At 46.9% G+C, this 24,198-nt stretch overlaps 1 protein-coding gene across 1 annotated transcript in view; it reads right to left on the bottom strand.

Annotated features, from left to right (window-relative positions):
- tcf12 (transcription factor 12) overlaps positions 1 to 24,198 on the bottom strand; it is a gene marked incomplete at its 5' end in the record, with an annotated part of 523,457 nt that overhangs the window by 8,468 nt on the left and 490,791 nt on the right. Inside the window, 4 exon segments of the mRNA XM_084330674.1 lie at positions 4,274 to 4,424; positions 5,600 to 5,832; positions 6,386 to 6,536; positions 15,491 to 15,584. Of these exon segments, the coding sequence (XP_084186800.1) occupies positions 4,285 to 4,424; positions 5,600 to 5,832; positions 6,386 to 6,536; positions 15,491 to 15,584 (618 nt within the window). The 3' untranslated portion in view covers positions 4,274 to 4,284.

The following is a 24,198-nucleotide window of genomic DNA, read 5'->3' as shown; positions in this document are numbered from 1 at the left end:
ACTGCGTCACTGAGCCCCCTTATGAAGGTTAGGCGAAGAGCAGGTTCGTTCCATCCGCTCTCCACCGCCGCCAGTCGAAACTCCATGACATAGTCCGTCACCCTGCTGCTCCCTTGCCGGAAGGTCCCCAACCGGGCTCCAGGGTCCAGACCTCGGGCTGGATGGTGGAACACTCTGCGGAGCTCCGCCACGAAGTCTGGGTAGGAGAACAAAAAATCTGCTTCCATTGCCCAGGAGGAAGTGACCCACTGGGCAGCATGGCCTGAAAGTAGGTTGGTTATATAAGCCACTCGGGACCCATGAGCAGAAAAACGGCTTGGCTGATGACGGAAAACCAACTCACATTGCATGATGAATGTGGCACACTCCTCGGGATTACCGTCAAACAGCCGTGGGACGGAGAGAAGGGGTTCCCGAGGTGCGAGATCTGCTGGGGCTGCGGGGAATGTTCCTGAAGGGTGTGAGAGATGAAAAGTATTAACGGCGTCGCCCAGCGAGTTAAGCTGGGCGAGAATCTCGGACTGTTGTCCCGCCATAGCGGCCATTGAACCCTGCATAGGCAGGACCTGGTCCCTGAGGTTCTGCACCGCAGCCGCAGCCCGCTCTAGTTGGAGACCGTGATCCCTGGTCAACTCGACTTGAAATGCAAGTGCGGTTCTGACCCCCTCTGTGTCGGCTGGGGTCGTCATGGTTGGTTCGTAATGTTATGGTTTGACACCGACCCCAAACGCTAACGACACAAGAGAGTAGGATTCAGAGTTGCCAAATACGAGGGCTTGTTTATTTGGTAATAGAATAAGTGAAACAGGGAAAGCAGGTCAACAAGAAACAGGTACAATGAACAAGGGGCAAAGTTCTGCTGCTCTGCAGCTTCTCCCGGAAGGGTAGTCTTGGGAAGCAGGAGCAGACCTCTGTACCGCTCTGCAGACTCTCACGGCGGACCTCTCAGATGTAGTGCAAGACCGAGAGAGGGAGAGAGGGAACGGGTCAGTGACAGAGCAGACTTGAAACGAGCTGGAGGACAGGGTGTTATATTCTTCGTGTTAAACAACACAGTGATGTGCAATAATCCAAAAACAGCCCAAGTGAATATCTTCATGTAAACACACAGTGAGCAAAAATCCAAACACCGTCCAAATGTGAAATACTATCTTCGTGTAAACACACAGTGAGCAAAAATCCAAACACAGTCCAAATGTGAAACAATATCTTCGTGTAAATACACAGTGAGCAAAAATCCAAACACAGTCCAAATGTGAAATAATATCTTCGTGTAAATACACAGTGGGAGGTGGAAGATCCCAAAAATATTATTCCATAAGGAAAGAGCAAAAACGATAAAGGCTGGGTGAGTGACTGTCTGACAAAAAGGTGGTAGACTTCAGTGTAAAGGTTACACACGAAAATCGGAAATAGGTCAAGACAGTCAATCTAGAAAAACTCACCCAGACGAGCTGCGTAAAGGAACAGGAACTACAGTGGAGGCGAGCGCGCGCCACGGAGCAGGTATCCAAGCGAAGGCTTCTAGGAATTCCTGGAGAATAGCACAGTGAAACAGAAGCAACGGGGAAAAACATCCAGCGACAAATCAAGACGAACCAACAACTTAGGGTGGGGAAAACGGGGTATAAATAATGAGGGATCGATTGATTGAAAGGCAGTGACAGCTGGGGAATGTGATTGAAAAGCGTGGGGAAGTGAGAGAACCAATCAGCGACGTCTCAGATGACGTCAGCGGGGAGAAACGTGTGAACGAGGGAATTGAAATACTTGACAGAAAAAATGAATGAAAACAAAGCGAGGGTGGTTAAAGGAACAGAACGAGTGAGAAGGCAAGGACAGAAACCTCACAATTTGTCTGAAGTCCTTTTTACTAACTGAATGAATGAATGAATGAATGATTGTATATATATTTTTTTCTTTTCTTTGTTTACACTGTTATCACAGAATGATGCAGCACTGATGTTCCAAGTAAATGTTCCCCTCTGGGACAATACAGTTTATTCTTAACTTATCATATCTGTTGCCTATACTAAATGTATACCTACCTACTGCGTTCATTGTCTACAACTGTCCTACACTGTAATCATGGTAATCATCACTACCTACCTCATACTATATAGTCTACCCATATATATCTCTGTATGATAGCATGTACAATAGTGCTGTATACATATATATACATTTATATATTTATATTTACTGCATGTATATATATATACACATACACACACACATATCTGTCTGAATATACCTGCATATAATCCTTCTATATACCTACTTATACACCTGTATATAACCCATATATCTCTGTATAATAGCATGTACAATATTGTTGTATACCGTATAATATATATATTTATTCTTACTGGCTGCATTAGCTCCAGTGAGGCGTGGTGTACCTGGCTGCATTAGCTCCAGTGAGGCGTGGTGTACCTGGCTGCATTAGCTCCAGTGAGGCGTGGTGTACCTGGCTGCATTAGCTCCAGTGAGGCGTGGTGTACCTGGCTGCATTAGCTCCAGTGAGGCGTGGTGTACCTGGCTGCATTAACTCTAGTGAGGCGTGGTGTACCTGGCTGCATTAGCTCCAGTGAGGCGTGGTGTACCTGGCTGCATTAGCTCCAATGAGGCGTGGTGTACCTGGCTGCATTAGCTCCAGTGAGGCGTGGTGTACCTGGCTGCATTAACTCCAGTGAGGCGTGGTGTACCTGGCTGCATTAACTCTAGTGAGGCGTGGTGTACCTGGCTGCATTAGCTCCAGTGAGGCGTGGTGTACCTGGCTGCATTAGCTCCAGTGAGGCGTGGTGTACCTGGCTGCATTAACTCTAGTGAGGCGTGGTGTACCTGGCTGCATTAACTCTAGTGAGGCGTGGTGTACCTGGCTGCATTAGCTCCAGTGAGGCGTGGTGTACCTGGCTGCATTAGCTCCAGTGAGGCGTGGTGTACCTGGCTGCATTAGCTCCAGTGAGGCGTGGTGTACCTGGCTGCATTAACTCTAGTGAGGCGTGGTGTACCTGGCTGCTCCTCAGAGGCCCAGTGAGGCGTGGTGTACCTGGCTGCTCCTCAGAGGCCCAGTGAGTTCATAATGTGCATTAGCTCCAGTGAGGCGTGGTGTACCTGGCTGCTCCTCAGAGGCCCAGTGAGTTCATAATGTGCATTAGCTCCAGTGAGGCGTGGTGTACCTGGCTGCATTAGCTCCAGTGAGGCGTGGTGTACCTGGCTGCTCCTCAGAGGCCCAGTGAGTTCATAATGTGCATTAACTCCAGTGAGGCGTGGTGTACCTGGCTGCTCCTCAGAGGCCCAGTGAGTTCATAATGTGCATTAGCTCCAGTGAGGCGTGGTGTACCTGGCTGCTCCTCAGAGGCCCAGTGAGTTCATAATGTGCATTAGCTCCAGTGAGGCGTGGTGTACCTGGCTGCTCCTCAGAGGCCCAGTGAGTTCATAATGTGCATTAACTCTAGTGAGGCGTGGTGTACCTGGCTGCATTAACTCTAGTGAGGCGTGGTGTACCTGGCTGCATTAGCTCCAGTGAGGCGTGGTGTACCTGGCTGCATTAGCTCCAGTGAGGCGTGGTGTACCTGGCTGCATTAACTCTAGTGAGGCGTGGTGTACCTGGCTGCATTAGCTCCAGTGAGGCGTGGTGTACCTGGCTGCATTAGCTCCAGTGAGGCGTGGTGTACCTGGCTGCATTAGCTCCAGTGAGGCGTGGTGTACCTGGCTGCATTAACTCCAGTGAGGCGTGGTGTACCTGGCTGCTCCTCAGAGGCCCAGTGAGTTCATAATGTGCATTAGCTCCAGTGAGGCGTGGTGTACCTGGCTGCTCCTCAGAGGCCCAGTGAGTTCATAATGTGCATTAACTCCAGTGAGGCGTGGTGTACCTGGCTGCTCCTCAGAGGCCCAGTGAGTTCATAATGTGCATTAGCTCCAGTGAGGCGTGGTGTACCTGGCTGCTCCTCAGAGGCCCAGTGAGTTCATAATGTGCATTAACTCCAGTGAGGCGTGGTGTACCTGGCTGCTCCTCAGAGGCCCAGTGAGTTCATAATGTGCATTAGCTCTAGTGAGGCGTGGTGTACCTGGCTGCTCCTCAGAGGCCCAGTGAGTTCATAATGTGCATTAGCTCCAGTGAGGCGTGGTGTACCTGGCTGCTCCTCAGAGGCCCAGTGAGTTCATAATGTGCATTAACTCTAGTGAGGCGTGGTGTACCTGGCTGCTCCTCAGAGGCCCAGTGAGTTCATAATGTGCATTAGCTCCAGTGAGGCGTGGTGTACCTCACCTGGCTGCTCCTCAGAGGCCCATGGGGTTGGATGCGTCGATGAGGCCATGGTGACCCCCTGTGTGCCCCAGCAGGGTGTCTCCGGAAACCCCAGACAATTTTTCAGCTTCCCTTCTCTTAAGGCAGGCTGCTTTGGGATTCAAGTTCCGCTCTGTAGGTTCAAGAAAAAACGAAAAATTAAGCTTTGTGCTCAATTACCGTAATTCCTCTAATAGTAACCCCGGCTTGTATTTGTTTCAACTGTAGCGGGTACCAGGCTTGTATTAGGAGGAGGCCTGTATAAGAGAGAGGCCTATATTTCAAATTTTCAAACAGATCATAATGAATAAATCAACATTTTGTGTCAGTTTGAACCCAGTAAAATGTACTGGGTTCATTTATTGAAACCAAGCAAGTACTGTATGAAATACCGTAGTAAACAGTGCAATTACAGGTGGTCAAAAAAAGTTAAATAGTGCAATCACAATACTGGTATAATAATAATAATAATAATAATAATAATAATAATAATAATAATAATAATAATAATAATAATAATAATAATAATAATAATAATAATAATAATAATAATAACTTCGTTTTATACAATTCTGAGGTTGGCTTACTCTCTTGGTAAACATTAACACCATACCATTATATGGTATTTACTGCACAGCCAGGCCAGCATATAACAACAATAACTCTAATATACATGAAACCCGGCTTGTATTAGGAGGCCGGCTTATAATTGCTTAGCTCAACAGCGCACCCGGTCATTAATAGAGACCCGGTTTTTAATTGAATACCGGTTACTATTAGAGGAATTACAGTACGTCAATATTAAACAGACAACATCGATAACATGATTTTGAAACAACAAATCATGAAAGCCAGACTTCGCTACTGTCGCCATTTCCGAGTGTAAACATTTGACACATTCGCCCTAAGGTTCTGATGAATTATTGTAGATGCATGTTGTTTTGTGGAATGTTGCCTAAATCTTGTCAAGTCAAGTCAAGTCAAGACAAGTCAAGTCAAGTCAAGTCAAGTCAAGTCAAGTCAAGTCAAGTCAAGTCAAGTCAAGTCAAGTCAAGTCAAATCAAGTCAAGTAAGCTAAACTAAGATAAGCTAAGCTAAGCTAAGCTAAACTAAGCTAAGCTACGCTAAGCTAAGCTAAGCTAAACTAAACTAAACTAAGCTAAGCTAAACTAAACTAAACTAAGCTAAACTAAACTAAACTAAACTAAACTAAACTAAACTAAACTAAACTAAACTAAACTAAACTAAACTAGTAACTAATAGAGTAATTCCTGGCTCATATTGGTGGGTTCACACAGGGGCCCTGACCTCTGACTTGCTGTTCCAGGCTCAGTATGACGGTCACCGCCTGGTGCAGAATGAGCAGCTTGGTCTGGGGCTTCTCGCTCTTCAGGTGCAGCTGGCACATGCGGCCCAGCTCCTTGAAGGCCTCGTTGATGTCTCGCACCCTCAGTCGCTCGCGGGAGTTGTTGGCCATCCTCCTCTCGCGCTCGCGTTCGGCTTTCTGCTCCGGGTTCAAGTCCTCGTCCTCGTTGATACTGCTGCAGAGGGGAGGAGTCGCCCCAACAAAGGTCACAGTGCTGAAGAGGCTGTTAAAATGGCAGCTACAAGCAGGAACCGCTGTTCATTTAGCTAATGACGGAGAACTCATTCTCAATTATCTCTTAATATGCTGCGTTTTTTTATTGCCGAGCGGGCCGTGTCAACCCAGCAGGGTCAGCTGTTCAATTAGTAGTCGCTGTTGAGAATGATGTCGGCAGGGGAAAAAAAATCTGCCGTGTAGTGTAGTGTAAGTCTGATAACACGGGTACGGGGCATTCTGGGATGCCAGAATTTACTGTTGAGCCTGCTGGAGGTACAAAGTGTGTGTGTGTGTGTGTGTGTGTGTGTGTGTGTGTGTGTGTGTGTGTGTGTGTGTGTGTGTGTGTGTGTGTGTGTGTGTGTGTGTGTGTGTGTGTGTGTGTGTGTGTGTGTGTGTGTGTGTGTGTGTGTGTGTGTGTGTGTGTGTGTGTGTGTGTGTCTAAAGGTGTGTGTGTGTGTGTCTATGTGTGTGTGTGTGTGTGTGTGTGTGTGTGTGTGTGTGCATGTTGTTACCTTGTCCGGGTGCCTCCTCGGGGGGTCCTGATGTCTCTCTTATCGGTCTCATCATCTGACTGGAGGTCATGAGAGGAGTGGTTGTCCTCTCTGTCCTCCAGCTTCAGCTCCAGGGCAGCAGCCACCTGCCCAGCCAGGCCTGCGGCCAGACCTTGTGGGGGGCGAAGGGTAACAGCGTAATCAGATTGGTACCATGGTCTCTTGTTTATCTGATGAGCAAACATATTAGATGGTTTGACATGTTTCTAAAATGAATTATCTTTACAAATGTCATTATCTTAAATAACCTGTGTCTGTGTTCTACAGTACATTGTCCTTACAGAATGAGGGGCTGTATCAACACTGGGAAAATTATAAATATGTGTATTGTGTCTTTTCTGCAGTTCAGCTGTGACAAGAGCCCTCCCTCTTGGAACGAGACATTCAAAATTGCCGCAACAATCGCAGCAGTTAGCCAGACCTTGTATGCGCATGTGAAGATATCTTGATAAAATGTGTGTGTACAAGATGGCAGGCCGCTCGTAAATCTTCTCTTTTCTACCTAAGGAACCTAAAACCGACATTGCAGGCTCGTAGACCACTGCTAGATGGTGCAGGCTCGTAGACCACTGCTAGATGGTGCAGGCTGGTAGACCACTGCTAGATGGAGCACAAGCAGCTCTCTCGTTACAGACACAGAAACAGCTCATTGAGAACAGGACTGAAACAGAGAGGTATAGAGGCTGCAGGAATGCATAATCTGAGTGTTTTTCTGTGTTTTGTTAGGGGACCCCAAAAAGCCCTATTATCAGGCATACTGTATAATATTACCTTTATCTTATCAAAACTAGGGCTGAACCATGTGGGGAATAAAACATATTGCAATTCTTTTGACAAATATTGCAATTGGGATATGATTCACGATATTAGAGCTCTTTTTCCCCCTTCTTTTTCCATTTTTCTCCCCTCCCAATGTTAGTCGTTATGCCAATTCCCAATCCCCTTCCTGGTCGTTGCACACTCTACCCCCTACCGTCGGTCTGGGAGGGCAGAGACTATCACATGCTTCCTCCGACACATGTGTACCCAGCCCACCACTTATTTTCACCTGGCAGCGCGGACTCTCACTGGGAGAGTGTAACATGTGGAAGGTCACACTACCTCCCTCCAGATCCTTCTCTCGCTGTGCAGGCGCCCCGACCGAACTGTAGGAGTCGCTGTTTACAACGACCCGGACCCACCCACCGGCTTCCCTCCCGCTGACTCTGCCAATCGAGCCAGTATGACGGCCAGCCAAGCCGGAGGCAACGCTGACAGCCGGATTCGATACCAGTGTCTCTTGCGTTGGTGACGAGCGCTTAGTCCGCTGCGCCACCCAGCCGCCCCATTAGAGCTCTGTTCTGCAGCACCGCAATACGTCATTTAGAATGGTATTTTGACACACAAACCATTGTCTTTATCAAATATTGCAGCCGCCTGCAATATCAAAATCGCACAATGATTAATTGTGCGGGCAATTGGAAACTGTGGGCTTTATGAGAAGGTTGGTTGGTCCTCTCTGTCGGAGGCGCAACAAACACTGGTATTTGTTCATTTCTAAGGCTCTTATTGGTAAGGTACCTCCTTATACTACATCATTATTGCAATGGAATTTTGGAACCTATGGAACCCGTTCTAGTGACTGGCTGTGTTGTGGCTTCCACCTCGTCACCTCCCGTGGAGACTAATCAGGCGCAATGCGGAACAGCTGGACGCGTCCTGAGACATAGGCACCTGCTGCATAAAATACCTGACAGCTCATCTCTCAGTGCTTGATCGTACTGACCATTGTGGATAGTGTAACTAAATGTCTCTTCAAGTCTTAGCATATGTTTCTCTCGTGTTTTGATTATTCCTGATCTCCGTCATTTGCTTTTCCCTGTGTTTCGTGCTTGGACTAACGCTCGTTGTCTTCTCCTCTCTCCCCATCAAGGAACCGTACCTCCACCCCAGAATTTCCTGCGTCGCTACCCATTAATTTTCCCACTCATTCTTGCTCCCCTGGACTGGTTAGTACACGCACATGTAAACAACAGTCTCTAACATTTACATTTAACACCACATGAGTTTTTGCACATTAGGCGAACTCACCCATATACATACTGTAATTGAAACACACATATTGTTCCAGATCGATGCCATCGGCAATCCTCTAGTTAGGCCTGTCATATTTATACCCGTGCTCGGGGACATGTTATCGCCAGTTTTACATTACATGACTGAACTACACACCGCGTCCGTGTCATTATTGTTGCATACTGTATACAGCATACAGAAACATGGTGTCAGAAGCTGGAACTAGTATTTTATTTAGTTGAAGACTAGTCGGAATCGGACTCCAGCAGCGGTTCATCTACTGAACGAGACAGTCAGGACGAAAGTGAGGGAATTACGTTACCCAGGAGCTCACCAGCGGCAGCTAGAATGGCGGCTAACGTTAATTTTCCAGCACCGTCTCCGATGAGCTTCACAGGCGATTGGAGCGTCAATTGGGAGATTTTTCGGTCCGAATATGAAGACTATGTACTCGTCACGGGCATATCGGATAGGGACAAGAAAATACAAGCTGCAACCCTAAGGAGCGCGATGGGAAGTGAATGCCGACACATTTACCGGCATAACCTGAACCTCTCTGTAGACGGTCAAGGGGATCCTGCCGTCATACTGGACGAGTTGGAGAAGTATTTCAAGCCAGCCAAGAACACTATCTATGAGAGGTACGTTTTCGGGAGTTGCAAACAGGAAGAAGGAGAATCGATTGATGCTTTTGTGACGAGGCTGAGAGAAAGGGCAGCGACATGCGAATATGGACAGTTGAAAGACGAAATGATCCGTGACAAGATAGTCCTTGGTGTTGCCAACGAGAGTATCAGGCGCAGGTTGCTGAGGGAAAAGGGACTTACGTTGATCTCCGCCATCGAGATGTGCCGCGCAACGGAACAAACGGACATGCGAATGAGAGCGATGGAGATTGCGTCAACAAGTCTCTGTGCACGCAGTTGCCAAACAACATTCCAGACACAACCAATGGAAGCAGAGCAATCCACCCAGATTTGGAGACACAGGTAATCCTTGCAAATACTGTGGCAATTCGCATTCAAGGGGCAAAGAACATTGCCCTGCATTTGGGAAACAATGTAAATCTTGTGGAACAAATAATCATTTTGCTAAAGTGTGTCAAAGAAGCAGAAAGGGATACACTGATGGAAAAGTCAACTGTATGGAAAATACAGCGGAATGCTCAGAGCACAACAGTGGTGAGGAGGACTTGTACATGCAGGAGTTGATCGGTGCAGTGCACACCAAAGGAAAGAAATGGTTTGTGACACTACGACTCCACAACAAGACACAGCAATGTCAGCTGGACTCCGGAGCCACATGTAATGTAATGGGTTTCCAAGACAAAAAAAGGCTGGCTCCTGAGGCACCACTCCGCCCGAGTGATACGAGACTGAAGCTGTATTCTGGGGAAACACTGAGTTCTATGGGGATTTTTGAAACTGACTGTACAGTGAGAGGCCAAGTGTACAAACTCTCATTTGAAATTGTGAAGACTATCCAGCACCCTCTACTGTCAGGCTCCACTTGTGAACGGTTAGGTCTCATGCAGTTCACAATTCCAGAGGACGTGCTGAAAGTGGAACATGCACAGCCTGGAGGCTTCACTAAGGAACAGCTGATCAACAAGTACAGTGACGTATTCAACTCTCCTGTAGAATCTGTCCCGGGGGAGGTCCACTTTGACTTGGATCCCAATGTTCCTGCAGTTCAGAGCGCCCCTCGAAATGTCCCCATCGCAATGAAAGCAGCAGTCAAGGCCCAGCTGGACAGGTATGAGGCTGATGGCCACATGGCGCCGGTCACAGACCCTACAGAGTGGAAGATCAGCAACATGGTGATTGTGAAGAAGCCAGAGAAACTGAGAATATGCATTGATCCAAAGTTTCTGAACAAGGCTCTAAAACGTTTGCACTACATCATACCTACCTTGGAGGACGTCTTGTACAAACTGCCGAAGGCCAGAGTCTTCACCTTAGTGGATGCCCAGGATGCATTCTTGCAGTGCAAATTGGACGATGAGAGCAGTCTCATGACCACGTTCTGGACCCCCTGGGGGAGGAAGCGGTGGCTCAAGCTACCATTCGGAGTTTCCGTGGCCCCCGAGGTGTATCAGCGTAAGCAGCATGAACTCCTGACCGGTCTGAAAGGCATCGAGCCCATCGCAGATGACGCAGATGATCCTGGTCGTGGGCTGCAGGGACACAGACAAGGAGGCTGAGAGTGACCACGACGCCAAGCTTGTGGCGTTGATAGAGCGCTGCCGCGAGGTCAAACTGCGTCTAGGCCTAAAGAAGCGGCAGTTCAAGGTGGCAGAGGTGCAGTTTCATGGCCACATCCTCTCATCTGCAGGGCTAAAGCCTGACCCGGAGAAGGTGAGAGCCATCAGCGACATGCCCAACCCGACGGACGCCAAAGGTGTACAGCGTCTCATTGGTTTTGCCAACTACTTGGCCAAGTTCATGCCGCATCTATCAAGTGTCTGCGAGCCGCTGCGACGCCTGCTGGACAAGGACACGCCCTGGCACTGGCTGCCTAAACATGAGACAGTGGTTCGTGAGCTCAAGTCACTGGCTACGACCATGCCCGTCCTGCGCTACTATGATGTGACTAAGCCAATCACAGTCCAGAGCGATGCCAGTCAGAGCGGTCTCGGGTGCTGCCTCATGCAGGAAGGCCGGCCAGTCGCATTTGCCTCGAGAGCTCTGACCCCCACGGAAAAGAACTATGCGCAGATTGAAAAAGAGTGTCTCAGCATTGTTTTCGCCTGCCAGAGGTTCCATCATTACCTATACGGCCGCGACCCAATCACAGCAGAAACAGACCATAAGCCTCTGATTTCCATCTTCAGCAAGCCGCTCCTAAATGCACCCAAGAGACTTCAGAGTAGCTCATGACTCTGCAGAGCTACGACCTGAGGGTCATCTACAAACCAGGCCCGGAAATGTTCATCAGTGACACGCTCAGCAGGGCTACGGCAGATTGCGCTGGCAGAGGAACAACATACCAGCGACACGCCATCTGTTCTCTGCAGCAGGAACAAGAGGATGTGCAGTGTGTGAATCAGGCGGACTACTTAAATGTGAGTAACCAGCGTCTGGAGCAAATCAGGCAGCACACCGACCGAGATGAGTGTCTGCAGGCACTGAAGAACACAGTTCTAGTCGGCTGGCCAGATGTAAAGGAAGAAGCACCTATCATCGCTAGAGAGTACTGGCCTTTCAGGGACGAGATCAGTGTGCAGAATGGAATAATTTTCCGGGGGCAGAAAGTAATCATCCCAAAGTCTCTGCGCCCAGAGATGCTGACACGCATACATTCGAGTCACATAGGAGGAGAAGCATGCTACCGACACGCTCATGAGACTCTGTATTGGCCCAACATGCAGACAGAAATAAAGGACTTTGTGAGCACCTGCTCAACCTGCAATGTGTATGCCCACAACCAGCAGAGGGAGACAATGCTCTCACATGAGCTACCTACCAGGCCGTGGCAAATCCTAAGTATGGACTTGTTCAGCCACAGGCAGAAGGATTACCTTCTCATGGTTGATCACTATTCTGATTTTTGAGAGATTGAACTTCTCCCGACATGTCCGCAGAGACAATCATCAAGCGATGTAAAGCACAATTTGCACGAAATGGCCAACCAGAAAGGGTCATTACAGACAACGGCCCTCAGTTTACCGATCAGTTCAAACGCTTTGCCTCCGAATGGGAGTTTGAGCATGTAACTTCCTCTCCAAGATACCCGAGGGCGAACGGCAAGGCGGAGTCTGCTGTGAAGATTGCGAAGAATCTACTGCGCAAAGCCGCGCATGATGGTGATGACCCATGGAAGGCCATACTGCACTGGAGGAACACTCCCACTGAAAACATGGGAAGCAGCCCGGCACAATGCCTCATGTCCCGCCGACTGAAGACGTCCATCCCGGCTACGAACAGGCTCCTCGAACCAGCGGTTGTGGTGGGGGTCACGGAAAAGCTGCGCCACAGGAAGCAACTTGCGAAATCCTACTATATGACAGATCTGCCCGGGATTTGCCGGAGCTGGAAGTCGGGGAGGCTGTCAGGATGAAACCCCTGCCGGGTGATAACACTGGCCAATGGAGAGTCGGGACCTGCCTCCAAAGGGTGGCGCCAAGATCATATCTGGTTAATGTTGAGGGCTACCTGTACCGTCGTAACAGAGTAGACCTCAGAGTAGCTGAGCCAACGGCGAGGGCCACACACGAAACAAATGGGCCTGAGGCAGCACGAGCTCCGGAGATTTCTTCTCCAGAGACTGTAGAGGCTCCCCCAGCGGTGACTGAGCCACCAAGCCCGGTCAGACTCTCACCCAAGGCCTTTTGTGGCCCAGTCAGTGCCCCTCTTTCAGATGGGCGCACTTACACAAGGGTTGGACGACTATCTAAACCACCTCAGAAACTCACTATGTGATAAATGTGATGTAGCTGTTGCTGTGTGAAAAAGAAGAAAAAAAAGAAAAGATACAAAAACATACTGATTGTTCTATGGTGTTGTTGTTACCATGCTGTTTAACACTATGTTCAAATGTGTTACCATACAGTTTAGCACTGTGTTAGTTCACTTGGAAAAGGAGGATGTTCCAGACCTAGGTTGATCGATGTCATCGGCAATCCTCTAGTTAGGCCTGTCATATTTATACCCGTGCTCGGGGACATGTTACCGCCAGTTTTACATTACATGACTGAACTACACACCGCGTCCGTGTCATTATTATTGCATACTGTATACAGCATACAGAAACACACATCTCATTCACATAGACCGTGGGCACACACACACTTCCCCCACTTAGGCCCTGTTAGTTTAGTACGTTTGATTATTTCTTTTACTTGTCTTTATTTATTAAAGTATCATTATTGTATTACGTGTGTCTCCTGTGTTTGTCTGTCCTGGGTTTCAGCCACACTTGACTCTCTTTAATATTAGCATAACAGGCCAGCCACGAGAAATCTCGTTATTTCATGCCATGCGTTGAGTGCCAACGACGAGAAATCTCTTTTTTTAGTCGTTATTCTTTTTATTAGCGATTTCCATTCATTTTTCATCAATCTAGCCTCACGTTACCACTGGGACTCTCTCTGAGCTCGAACAGGGAACATACAGCCGCCTATCGTCTCTCTGGATGGTATTGCACCCATTGGATTGGACTGAATGAAATGGATGGGAAAAAAAGAATCCGGAATCCACATTCTACTTATCAGGCATGTAACCGGAGACGAGCCCATTCATTGCCGACCATCAGAACAGCGTGGAATAGGTGTTTCCAGTACCCAGCGTTGGATCAATAAACGCGATCGATATTTGGAATGGCGATCAGGAATTGGAATAATGTTTTTGGAGAACATCTGATCTGAGGTAAGGAATCTATTTTACCAGTCTTGGGATAATCAGAGTTTTTTTCACCTATATCTCAGCGTGTCCCATATGTGTGTGTGTGTGTGTGTGTGTGCTGATCAAGAAATGGATAATCGATTTTTCACCCCGCTTCTCTAACGTGCATAAGTACACATATACTATCGATAATCTAGCGTTTATTTGAAAACGATTCATAAATAGGCCGAAAAATTACAACGTGTTTTGTGTATTCCACTAAAGGGCGATTCCTGCAGAATCACCTTTTTTCTGGAAGTTTCCAAAAACGAAGGTTTTTCAAAATGGTATAAAACGGAAATGTATAGATTAAAAAACAATCCGTTTTCGATAATGTTGACTGCAAACAAGTCATTGATAAGCGGGCGTATTAGACACATACTGTACACTGTACATTGCAGATCCGCGGGCAGATCCGCGATGCATTTATTTAAACTTTATTTAACAGATTGCAGAATGGGTACAGTACAGCAAAAAACTACCTGTGGGTTGTCCAGCTTTGACAAATCGCAAATGCAGTTACTGGATACCGACACACATCCCAATGCGTTTGTCCTCCAGACACACGCCGTTCCAAATATTATTAAAGATATTTCCACTACTCCAAATCAAGAATAAACAAATGAATACAAATAGACATAGTGTCAGTGTAACGATCAGATCCTAACCCAACCCCCTCCAATGTACAGTAAATGTCCTAACCCAATAATACACGAGACCCTCTTCTTGGGACCAAGTAAGGTTTCGTCGAAAATCCAATGTACAGTTAGCCCCCCCCCCCCCCCCCCACCCGCCTACCCAACCCCCCCCCCCCCACCCAAGCACCTCCAATGCACAGTTTGCAGTTTGCCCCCCCCCCTACCCAACCCCCCCTCCACCCCACCTACCCAACCTCCTCCAATGTACAGTTTCTTCGTCAAATGTATATACTCTCTTTTTTAGACTATTTTTGTATCACAAACAGTACTGTATTTGTAAATCTGATATGTCATAAATGTATACTACTGTATGTCATGTATGTCATATATGTTATGATGAATTGAAAATGGGGGACACTGATGTAAACAAGACGAAAGTCTTTCTCTGGTCTGCATCCCCTTAACAATTGTGTGTATTGAGCTGTACTGTACTGTACCCATTCTGCAATCTGTTAATAAAGTTTTCAATCAATCAATCAATCAAACCCGCACAGTGCAATACTCTAATTCAGCCATTGGCAATTCAGCCATTGGGTGGGTGGCGCTGCTGAGCGGGCAAATTCCTGAGGGGCCTGACAGCGTGGGGCCTGAGAGCGCTGGGACTAACGTTCTGCAGATGGATACTATTGGGTAAATCTGCATTTTGTTATGATGCCCCTCTAGCTCATGTAATGAACTCCAACAGTCCCTCAAGCTTGAGATTCTCCCCTCTGTTGCAGAGTTTAAAACCTTGGTCTTCAATCTTTGTCAATCACACAAAAGTTCTTTGTGTTTTAATAGATTTTTTATCCTTGCTTTTTGCCTCGTCTTGTCATCTTATTGTTATGATTTTAGATGCTTTTTATTTAGTTTATTTCTGTATACACATGTCTGTAAATGAGGGAAACCTCAGTTGCCTTTTCGAGTTTAAATAAAGGTTTGAAATGAAATACCTCTGAAGGTTTCCACCTGGTGGCTGAGTTCAGAGCTGCAGGTGGGCCCGGCGGTGCTGTTCAGGCTGCCAGCGTCATCCCGGTGCGCACCAACCTGCAGCCACAGACACAGAAGAACATCCATCTATTCATCTCTCCACTGACATGACTTGATACAAAAATATTTTCAATTTAGCTACAGAGAGAAGCTTTCAATGCGTCTGCGATTTTAAGAATGTTAGAATAGCAATACTAAAATCTGATACCAAGAGGCATGTGTACCATGCCAGTAACATGTGTACTGTGCCAGTAACATGTGTACCATGCCAGTAATATGTGTACCGTGCCAGTAACATGTGTACCATGCCAGTAACATGTGTACCATGCCAGTAACATGTGTACCATGCCAGTAACATGTGTACCATGCCAGTAATATGTGTACCATGCCAGTAACATGTGTACCATGCCAGTAACATGTGTACCGTGCCAGTAACATGTGTACCGTGCCAGTAACATGTGTACCGTGCCAGTAACATGTGTACCGTGCCAGTAACATGTGTACCATGCCAGTAACATGTGTACCATGCCAGTAACATGTGTACCATGCCAGTAACATGTGTACCATGCCAGTAACATGTGTACCGTGCCAGTAACATGTGTAACATGCCAGTAACATGTGTAACATGTCAGTAACATGTGTAACGTGCCAGTAACATGTGTACCATGCCAGTAACATGTGTAATGTGCCAGTAACATGTGTACCGTGCCAGTAACATGTGTACCATGCCAGTAACATGTGTACCATGCCAGTAACATGTGTACCGTGCCAGTAACATATGTACCATGCCAGTAACATGTGTACCATGCCAGTAACATGTGTACCATGCCAGTAACATGTGTACCGTGCCAGTAACATGTGTACCATGCCAGTAACATGTGTACCGTGCCAGTAACATGTGTACCATGCCAGTAACATGTGTACCATGCCAGTAACAGGTGTAACATGCCAGTAACATGTGTAACATGTCAGTAACATGTGCAACGTGCCAGACACGCCAGTAACATGTGTACCACGCCAGTAACATGTGTACCATGCCAGTAACATGTGTACCACGCCAGTAACATGTGTACCACGCCAGTAACATGTGCACCACGCCAGTAACAGGTGTACCACGCCAGTAACAGGTGTACCATGCTAGTAACAGGTGTACCATGCCAGTAACATGTGTAACATGTCAGTAACATGTGTAACATGTCAGTAACATGTGTAACGTGCCAGTAACATGTGTACCGTGCCAGTAACATGTCAGTAACATGTGTAACATGTCAGTAACATGTGTAACGTGCCAGTAACATGTGTACCATGCCAGTAACATGTGTAACATGTCAGTAACATGTGTAACGTGCCAGACACATGTAATATTCCAGAAACACATGTAACAGGCCAGAAACATGTGTAACATTCCAGACACATATGTAACAAATCAAAGAAAAGGCCTCGATTTGCTGCATTTCTAACACATCAGAAGCATATTAGATCTCTCTAATCCAGAAAATTGGATCACTTCTCAATAATTTTTGTCATACAGTATAATGACCACAAACTGAAGGTCTAAGTCTATACTGTTCAGAAAAAGCAATGGATTGGATCTGTCTGTACTCATTATCCAATCCAAACCTTCAGCCAATACTACATCCCTACCAGTTACGGTTTAAAAATTATTTATTGAATTCCATAGTAAAATACCCAACTTGTGAAACAGTTTGTGTTCACGTTCCAAGTTGAATCATGTAAATCATGTCAGGGTGTTTGTGATGATTGCTTCAAGTCCCTAACTCCCAACACTGGGGGGTGCTTTGGTGCTGCACTTCACAATATCTAACAGTGTAACACAAACCAGGGGAAACAAAACAATGAAATTAAAGCACATTTATGGCACAGGTTTAGAAACATTCACAAGCTATGAGGGGAACCCTTTCCTGTGTATACTGCACTGTGAGTCATTGCTTCTTAGTTTACACTCTGAGGTTTAACCATCTACCCAAATTAAGGACAGGTCCTATATATCCTACCACTGTAACTGGAGAGCGGTTTGTGTGTTTGTCTGGGGTTGTTTCAGTCTCATGATTCCTCCTCACTCTCACCCGGAGTACTGACTGCAAAGAGGTTGGAATATAGGAAGAGGGAAGTTTCAAGTTTCAAGTTTCTTTAATAGTTGTCATACAGAAGTACAGAATACTTTTGTACAAAATGCTTCTTACTGTTGCGCTCCAGAGACTGTGCAAGACAAGATAAGTATGAAATAAAATAACATAGTAAAATTAGAAGTAAAAAAATGAGGTCACAGTGTTCAGTTTAGACATATGTACAATGTTCGATGCAGAATAGACGTAGTTACCATACAATATACAATACTGTGCAGTGTACTAATATACAATACTATATAGTGCAAGGCAGAAATGGGACGAGGTGCAATTTAGGTACAATTCACAGTAGGTGTACGAGTTGTAGTGCAAATCCTTTATCAATAAATATAAAGTGTAAGTGTGTTTGTGTGATCTAAAGTGTGGAGAGTGGGTGCTGCAGTGTGTTGTTTGATTAAGTGAGTGTGTGCGTGTGGGTGTGTGTGCTGTGTGCATTTGATGGTTGTTGCATAGTGATTATTGTTCGTTTAGCGATTATTGTTCGTTTAGCAGCCTGATGGCCTGGGGATAGAAGCTTCTTCTGAGTCTTTCTGTGCTCGCCTTAAGACTCCGGTATCGCTTGCCTGACCGCAGCAGTTCAAAGAGGCAGTTGTTCGGGTGGCTCGAGTCCTTAATAATTCTCTTAGCCTTCCCCTTGCACCGCTTGTTGTAAATGTTCTGGAGGGTGGGAAGCCCCCCTCCAATTGTGCGTTCGGCTGAACGTGTCACTCTTTGTAGTCTGCTACGGTCTTGTGCAGTGCTATTCCCAAACCAGGAGGTGATGTTGCCGGTCAGGATGCTCTCTATTGTACATGAGTAGAAGTTCCTAAGGATCTTCTGACTGACTTGGAACTTCCTTAGGCGCCTGAGGAAGTAGAGGCGTTGTCGTGCCTTCTTCACAACACTGTCAATGTGTGTGGTCCATGTCAAGTCCTCGGATATGTGGGCTCCGAGGTACTTGAAACTGTTCACTCTCTCAACCGGTGCCCCGTCGATGCTGAGGGGGCTGTAGTCCTTGACCCCCGACCTCCTGAAGTCCACAATCATCTCTTTTGTTTTGCTGACGTTCAGGGAGAGGCAGTTCTCCTGACACCACTGTGACAGGTTCTCTACCTCTTCCAGGTAGGCCCTCTCGTCGTTTGCAGAGATCAGGCCCACCACTACTGTGTCATCAGCAAATTTGATGATGGTGTTGTTGTTCCGCTGTGCTACGCAGTCATGTGTGTACAGGGAGTAGAGGAGGGGGCTCAGAACACAGCCCTGGGGGGCCCCTATGTTGAGCGTGATGGATGAGGAGGTGCAGTTGCCGGCTCTTACCACCTGGGGTCTGCCCGTCAGGAAGTCCAAGACCCACTGGCAGAGGTCATAGTTCAAGCCCAGGTCCCTGAGCTTGGCTATGAGTTTGGAGGGGACTATGGTATTGAATGCTGAGCTGTAGTCGATGAACAGCATTCTCACATAGTTCCCCTGCCTCTTGTCCAGGTGTGATGCTGCTGTGTGCAGCACATGGGCTATGGCGTCCTCCGTGGACCTGTTGGGGCGATATGCAAATTGCAGAGGGTCCAGGTTGATGGGGAGGGAGGAACAGATGTAGCCCTTCACTAGCTTCTCAAAGCACTTCATGGCTATGGAGGTGAGGGCTACAGGGCGGTAGTCGTTGAGGCAAGCGGGCGTAGATTTTTTGGGTACAGGGATGATGGTGGACTTCTTCAGACAGGTGGGGATGACAGCCTGTTCCAAGGACAGGTTGAAGATGTCAGTGAATACCGGGGCCAGTTGGTCGGCACAGACTTTTAGGACGCGGCCGGGGATGCCGTCCGGTCCTGCTGCCTTCCTGATATTCACTTTTTTAAAGATCCGTCTCACCTCATGCTCTGTTACCCTGAACACTGAGTCTCCATCAGCAGACCCCCCCCCCCCCATTGCCGTGGTTTGTAGGCTGGTGTTGTTATTCACAGCCTCAAACCTCGCATAGAAGGAATTGAGATCATTTGCTAAGGAGATGTCACTGTTCAGTTTGAGGGGGGTTCCTTTGTAGTCTGTCATTGTTCTGAGGCCCTGCCACATACCTCTAGAGTCAGCCTGTTCAAACTGAAGTTCAACTTTATCCCTGTAACGCCGTTTTGCCTCTATTACTGCTCTCCTGACGTTGTATCTTGCCATCTTGTGTTCTTCCATGTTGCCAGTCACCAGCCCGGTGTTGTATGCTGATGTGCGCACTTTCAGAGCCTCACGGACGGATTTGTCTACCCAGGGCTTTTGATTTGGGTAGATTTTAATTTTGGTGGAGGGGATTGTTTCTTCTACCTGAGTACAGACAGTCAATCACCGTTTCGGTGTATTCGTTAATATTGGCTGTGTTATCACGGAATACACTCCAGTCTGTGCATTCCAGTGCAGCTTGGAGTGACTCCTCTGACGTCACGGCCCAACGCTTAACCTCTCGCGAGACCACCGGCGTTCGCTTGAGACTTTGTTTGTACTTTGGCAAAAGAAATATTGCGGCGTGATCGGACTTACCGAATGGACTAAGAGCCTGTGACTTGTACCCATTCTTAAATTGCGAGTATACATGGTCTAATATGTTCTCGCCTCTGGTGGGACAGGTCACATGCTGATAGAGATTCGGCAACACCTTTTTAAGACGCGCGCTGTTGAAATCACCCAAAACCAAAATGGCAGTGTCAACATTAGCTGCCTGGAGTTTGTTTACCTCGCCGTGAAGTTTTGAAAGTGCGACCCCAGTGTTCGCGTGTGGTGGAATGTACACTCCGATGAGGATGATGGACGTTAACTCTCTTGGGAGGAAGAAGGGTCGACATTTTATCGTGATAAACTCCAGGTCTGGGGAGCAGTGGTTAGCCAGTTCCTTTGTGTTGCCTAAATCGCACCACTCCTTGTTTATCATGAAGGCAATGCCGCCTCCTTTCTTCTTTAGTGACTCTTCTGCCGTCCGGTCCTTGCGGAGAACGAAGAAGTGGTCTGCCGGTTCTATTGCGTGATTCGGGACATCTGGACTCAGCCAAGTTTCTGTGAAACAGAGGACGTTACAATCCCGAATGTCCCTCTGGAATTGGATCCGTGCTCTGATGTCGTCCAATTTATTTCCTATCGATTGCACATTGGCCAACAATATGCTGGGCAATGTGGTTCTGTGTCGTTTGGACCTCAGTCTGTTTCGGACCCCGGCTCTCTTTCCACGTCTTCGCGGCGGCTTCTCCTGGTCTTGGCCATGGCCATAACAAAGGATCTCGGCGGGCCATTTCTGCTGTTCAGCGATCCGATCCAGAGAGCAATCCAAACGGTAAGTTTTCCTTAATCCAATGTCAATGATTGACTGACGGTCATACACATATAATGCACCAACAGTTGGTGCAAATAAAACTCCTAATACTATAAAAATTAACAAAAGAAAGCACAGTCTCGATGGAGCGATCAGAAAGGCAGCCATCAGTGCAGCGCCAGTTTGACGTGTACCATGGGCGGGAACATTAATAGGATGTGTGACCTCACTGTACCATGGGCGGGAACATTAACAGGATGTGTGACCTCACTGTACCATGGGCGGGAACATTAACAGGATGTGTGACCTCACTGTACCATGGGCGGGAACATTAACAGGATGTGTGACCTCACTGTACCATGGGCGGGAACATTAACAGGATGTGTGACCTCACTGTACCATGGGCGGGAACATTAACAGGATGTGTGACCTCACTGTACCATGGGCGGGAACATTAACAGGATGTGTGACCTCACTGTACCATGGGCGGGAACATTAACAGGATGTGTGACCTCACTGAGGGCGGGAACATTAATAGGATGTGTGACCTCACTGAGGGCGGGAACATTAATAGGATGTGTGACCTCACTGAGGGCGGGAACATTAATAGGATGTGTGACCTCACTGAGGGCGGGAACATTAACAGGATGTGTGACCTCACTGAAAACTCAACACCACGTCATTCACCTGAGTTAGTGAAACTAAAGTGACTTGTGCTGAATAGCAATCAACTGCTTAAATATCAGGAATGTCAATTTCAATATTGTAAATACAAATAATTCCCAATTCGATGTAAAAATCCCAACGACCCAAATCGTTAGCCTAGCTTACCCTAGTTGTTTGTGTAAAAAAAAAGAAGGTGAAATACATCATCAGTATGCGCCCAAAATATAGCAGAAATCCCTTTAAAAAAAGATCAGGAAAAGTAATGAAATATAATATGATAAAATGGGAAATTCATATTATTAATAAATAATATAAATAATTATGGAGGTGGGCCGCGAGCAGCCACGGGAGGGCCGCGAGATGATTTGAATCAATATTTTTTTTTATTTTTTTTGTCAGGCCACTGAACTTAGAAGCAGGCCAGGACAGTGTTTCTAGTTGTATTCTAAAATTCTATTCTATTGTATTCTAAAATGTGACTATAAGTTTTATATTAACTTAATAAATAAACAAAAATAAAAAATCTACTTATTTCAACGAACATTTCAAACTAAATAACAGATTATGCACATAAAACGCTGAAAACAACCGAAGCAACAATAGTATTTTAATGAGGCTATTATTATTATCATTATTATTTTGCAACAAGTTAGCCTTCTCATAAATAGCACATATAAATGAATAACTAACTTGAACTAACTTAATAGGATTGAAGTGATATTTGGCTTAAAAAATCGGTCGCCTGGCAAAAAAAAGAAAAAAAGAAAAGCCTGACGATGTGCATTGGGCCGCGGCTCTCTGACGCCTTGTTTTCTGGGTCCCGGCCTGAAAAGTTTGGGAACCCCTGCACTATAGGATTATATTTGCGCTCCGTACATGCATCATGTATAAAAACAAATGTCCAAAGTCTCATTCTCTCTGTGTAATGACTTTGCTCATGCATGGTGTCACATACCATGTTATTCACACAGAGCCACTGTTTGTCTCATTTCAAACAACCATCTGCCTTTTCACCTTCATTCACAACGAGTTAAGGTCCTTTAACAGTGGAACCGATTTATATTGTGTTTATGTTTAAAGTGACCCCCTGTAAGGACAAAGAGTTCATGAGGGGCAACAAAATGTCACCTTGACCCTGATGTCACTGACGTCATTATTGTGGCGCCAGGTGAACAGAGAGACTCCTAGTGACCCTGTGCTGTACAGACCTCCTGTGGGGCTCCTCATCACAGAGAGACTCCTAGTGACCCTGTGCTGTACAGACCTCCTGTGGGGCTCCTCATCACAGAGAGACTCCTAGTGACCCTGTGCTGTACAGACCTCCTGTGGGGCTCCTCATCACAGAGAGACTCCTAGTGACCCTGTGCTGTACAGACCTCCTGTGGGGCTCCTCATCACAGAGAGACTCCTAGTGACCCTGTGCTGTACAGACCTCCTGTGGGGCTCCTCATCACAGAGAGACTCCTAGTGACCCTGTGCTGTACAGACCTCCTGTGGGGCTCCTCATCACAGAGAGACTCCTAGTGACCCTGTGCTGTACAGACCTCCTGTGGGGCTCCTCATCACAGAGAGACTCCTAGTGACCCTGTGCTGTACAGACCTGTGGGGCTCCTCATCACAGAGAGACTCCTAGTGACCCTGTGCTGTACAGACCTCCTGTGGGGCTCCTCATCACAGAGAGACTCCTAGTGACCCTGTGCTGTACAGACCTCCTGTGGGGCTCCTCCCCCTCCTGTGAGGCTCCTCCCCCTCCTGTGGGGCTCCTCATCACGTTCGTTTGATTGGATGTCGTTGTTTTAGCTCCCGCCCCTTCTTACCAGAACGACATTTATAAGACGTATTTTTTTTCTTTTTTTTCTCTCTATCGATTACTGTCGAGGTGGGGCTCCTCCCCCTCCTGTGAGGCTCCTCCCCCTCCTGTGGGGCTCCTCATCACGTTCGTTTGATTGGATGTCGTTGTTTTAGCTCCCGCCCCTTCTTACCAGAACGACATTTATAAGACGTATTTTTTTTCTTTTTTTTCTCTCTATCGATTACTGTCGAGATATAATAACAAATCTAAAATGTTGCCAAAAATGTGCGCCTGCCTATTGATCCTTTAGTTTAACCCTTTCACTACCACACTACAGAAGGTTAACCCTTTCACTACCACACTACTACAGCCAGTTCCGTCTGTAGTGTGGTAGTGAAAGGGTTAACCTTCTGTAGTGTGGTAGTGAAAGGGTTAACCCTTTGTCGTGTGGCAATGAACGGGTTAACCCTTTGGTAGTGTGGTGAGTGAACCAAACATTTTTACATGACAAATATTTACTTCAACAAATATAGCTACAATATTTGTATTACTGTACTATAATGGGTTTTGTGTGTATGTGGGTGCTTTTTCATTGTGCCATGTACCATGTACATCCATTCCATTCCAGCTATTAATACTGCTTAGAAGTCCTTGGCACTGGGTACTTTTACAGGGTGGGGCAGGAGGGGCAGGGGGCAGGACGGAGGATCCGGAAGAGAAAAACTCTCAGGGGTAAGGGCAGGGTCAAGGACAGACGCTGGAAGCGCTTTGCTCTAGTTTATCTAATACGGGACAAGTTACCAA

This window comes from Notolepis coatsorum, assembly GCF_963971535.1.
Source record: "Notolepis coatsorum genome assembly, chromosome: 1".
Classification (NCBI taxonomy): domain Eukaryota; kingdom Metazoa; phylum Chordata; class Actinopteri; order Aulopiformes; family Paralepididae; genus Notolepis; species Notolepis coatsorum.
This window is presented reverse-complemented; position numbering and strand designations above follow the sequence as displayed.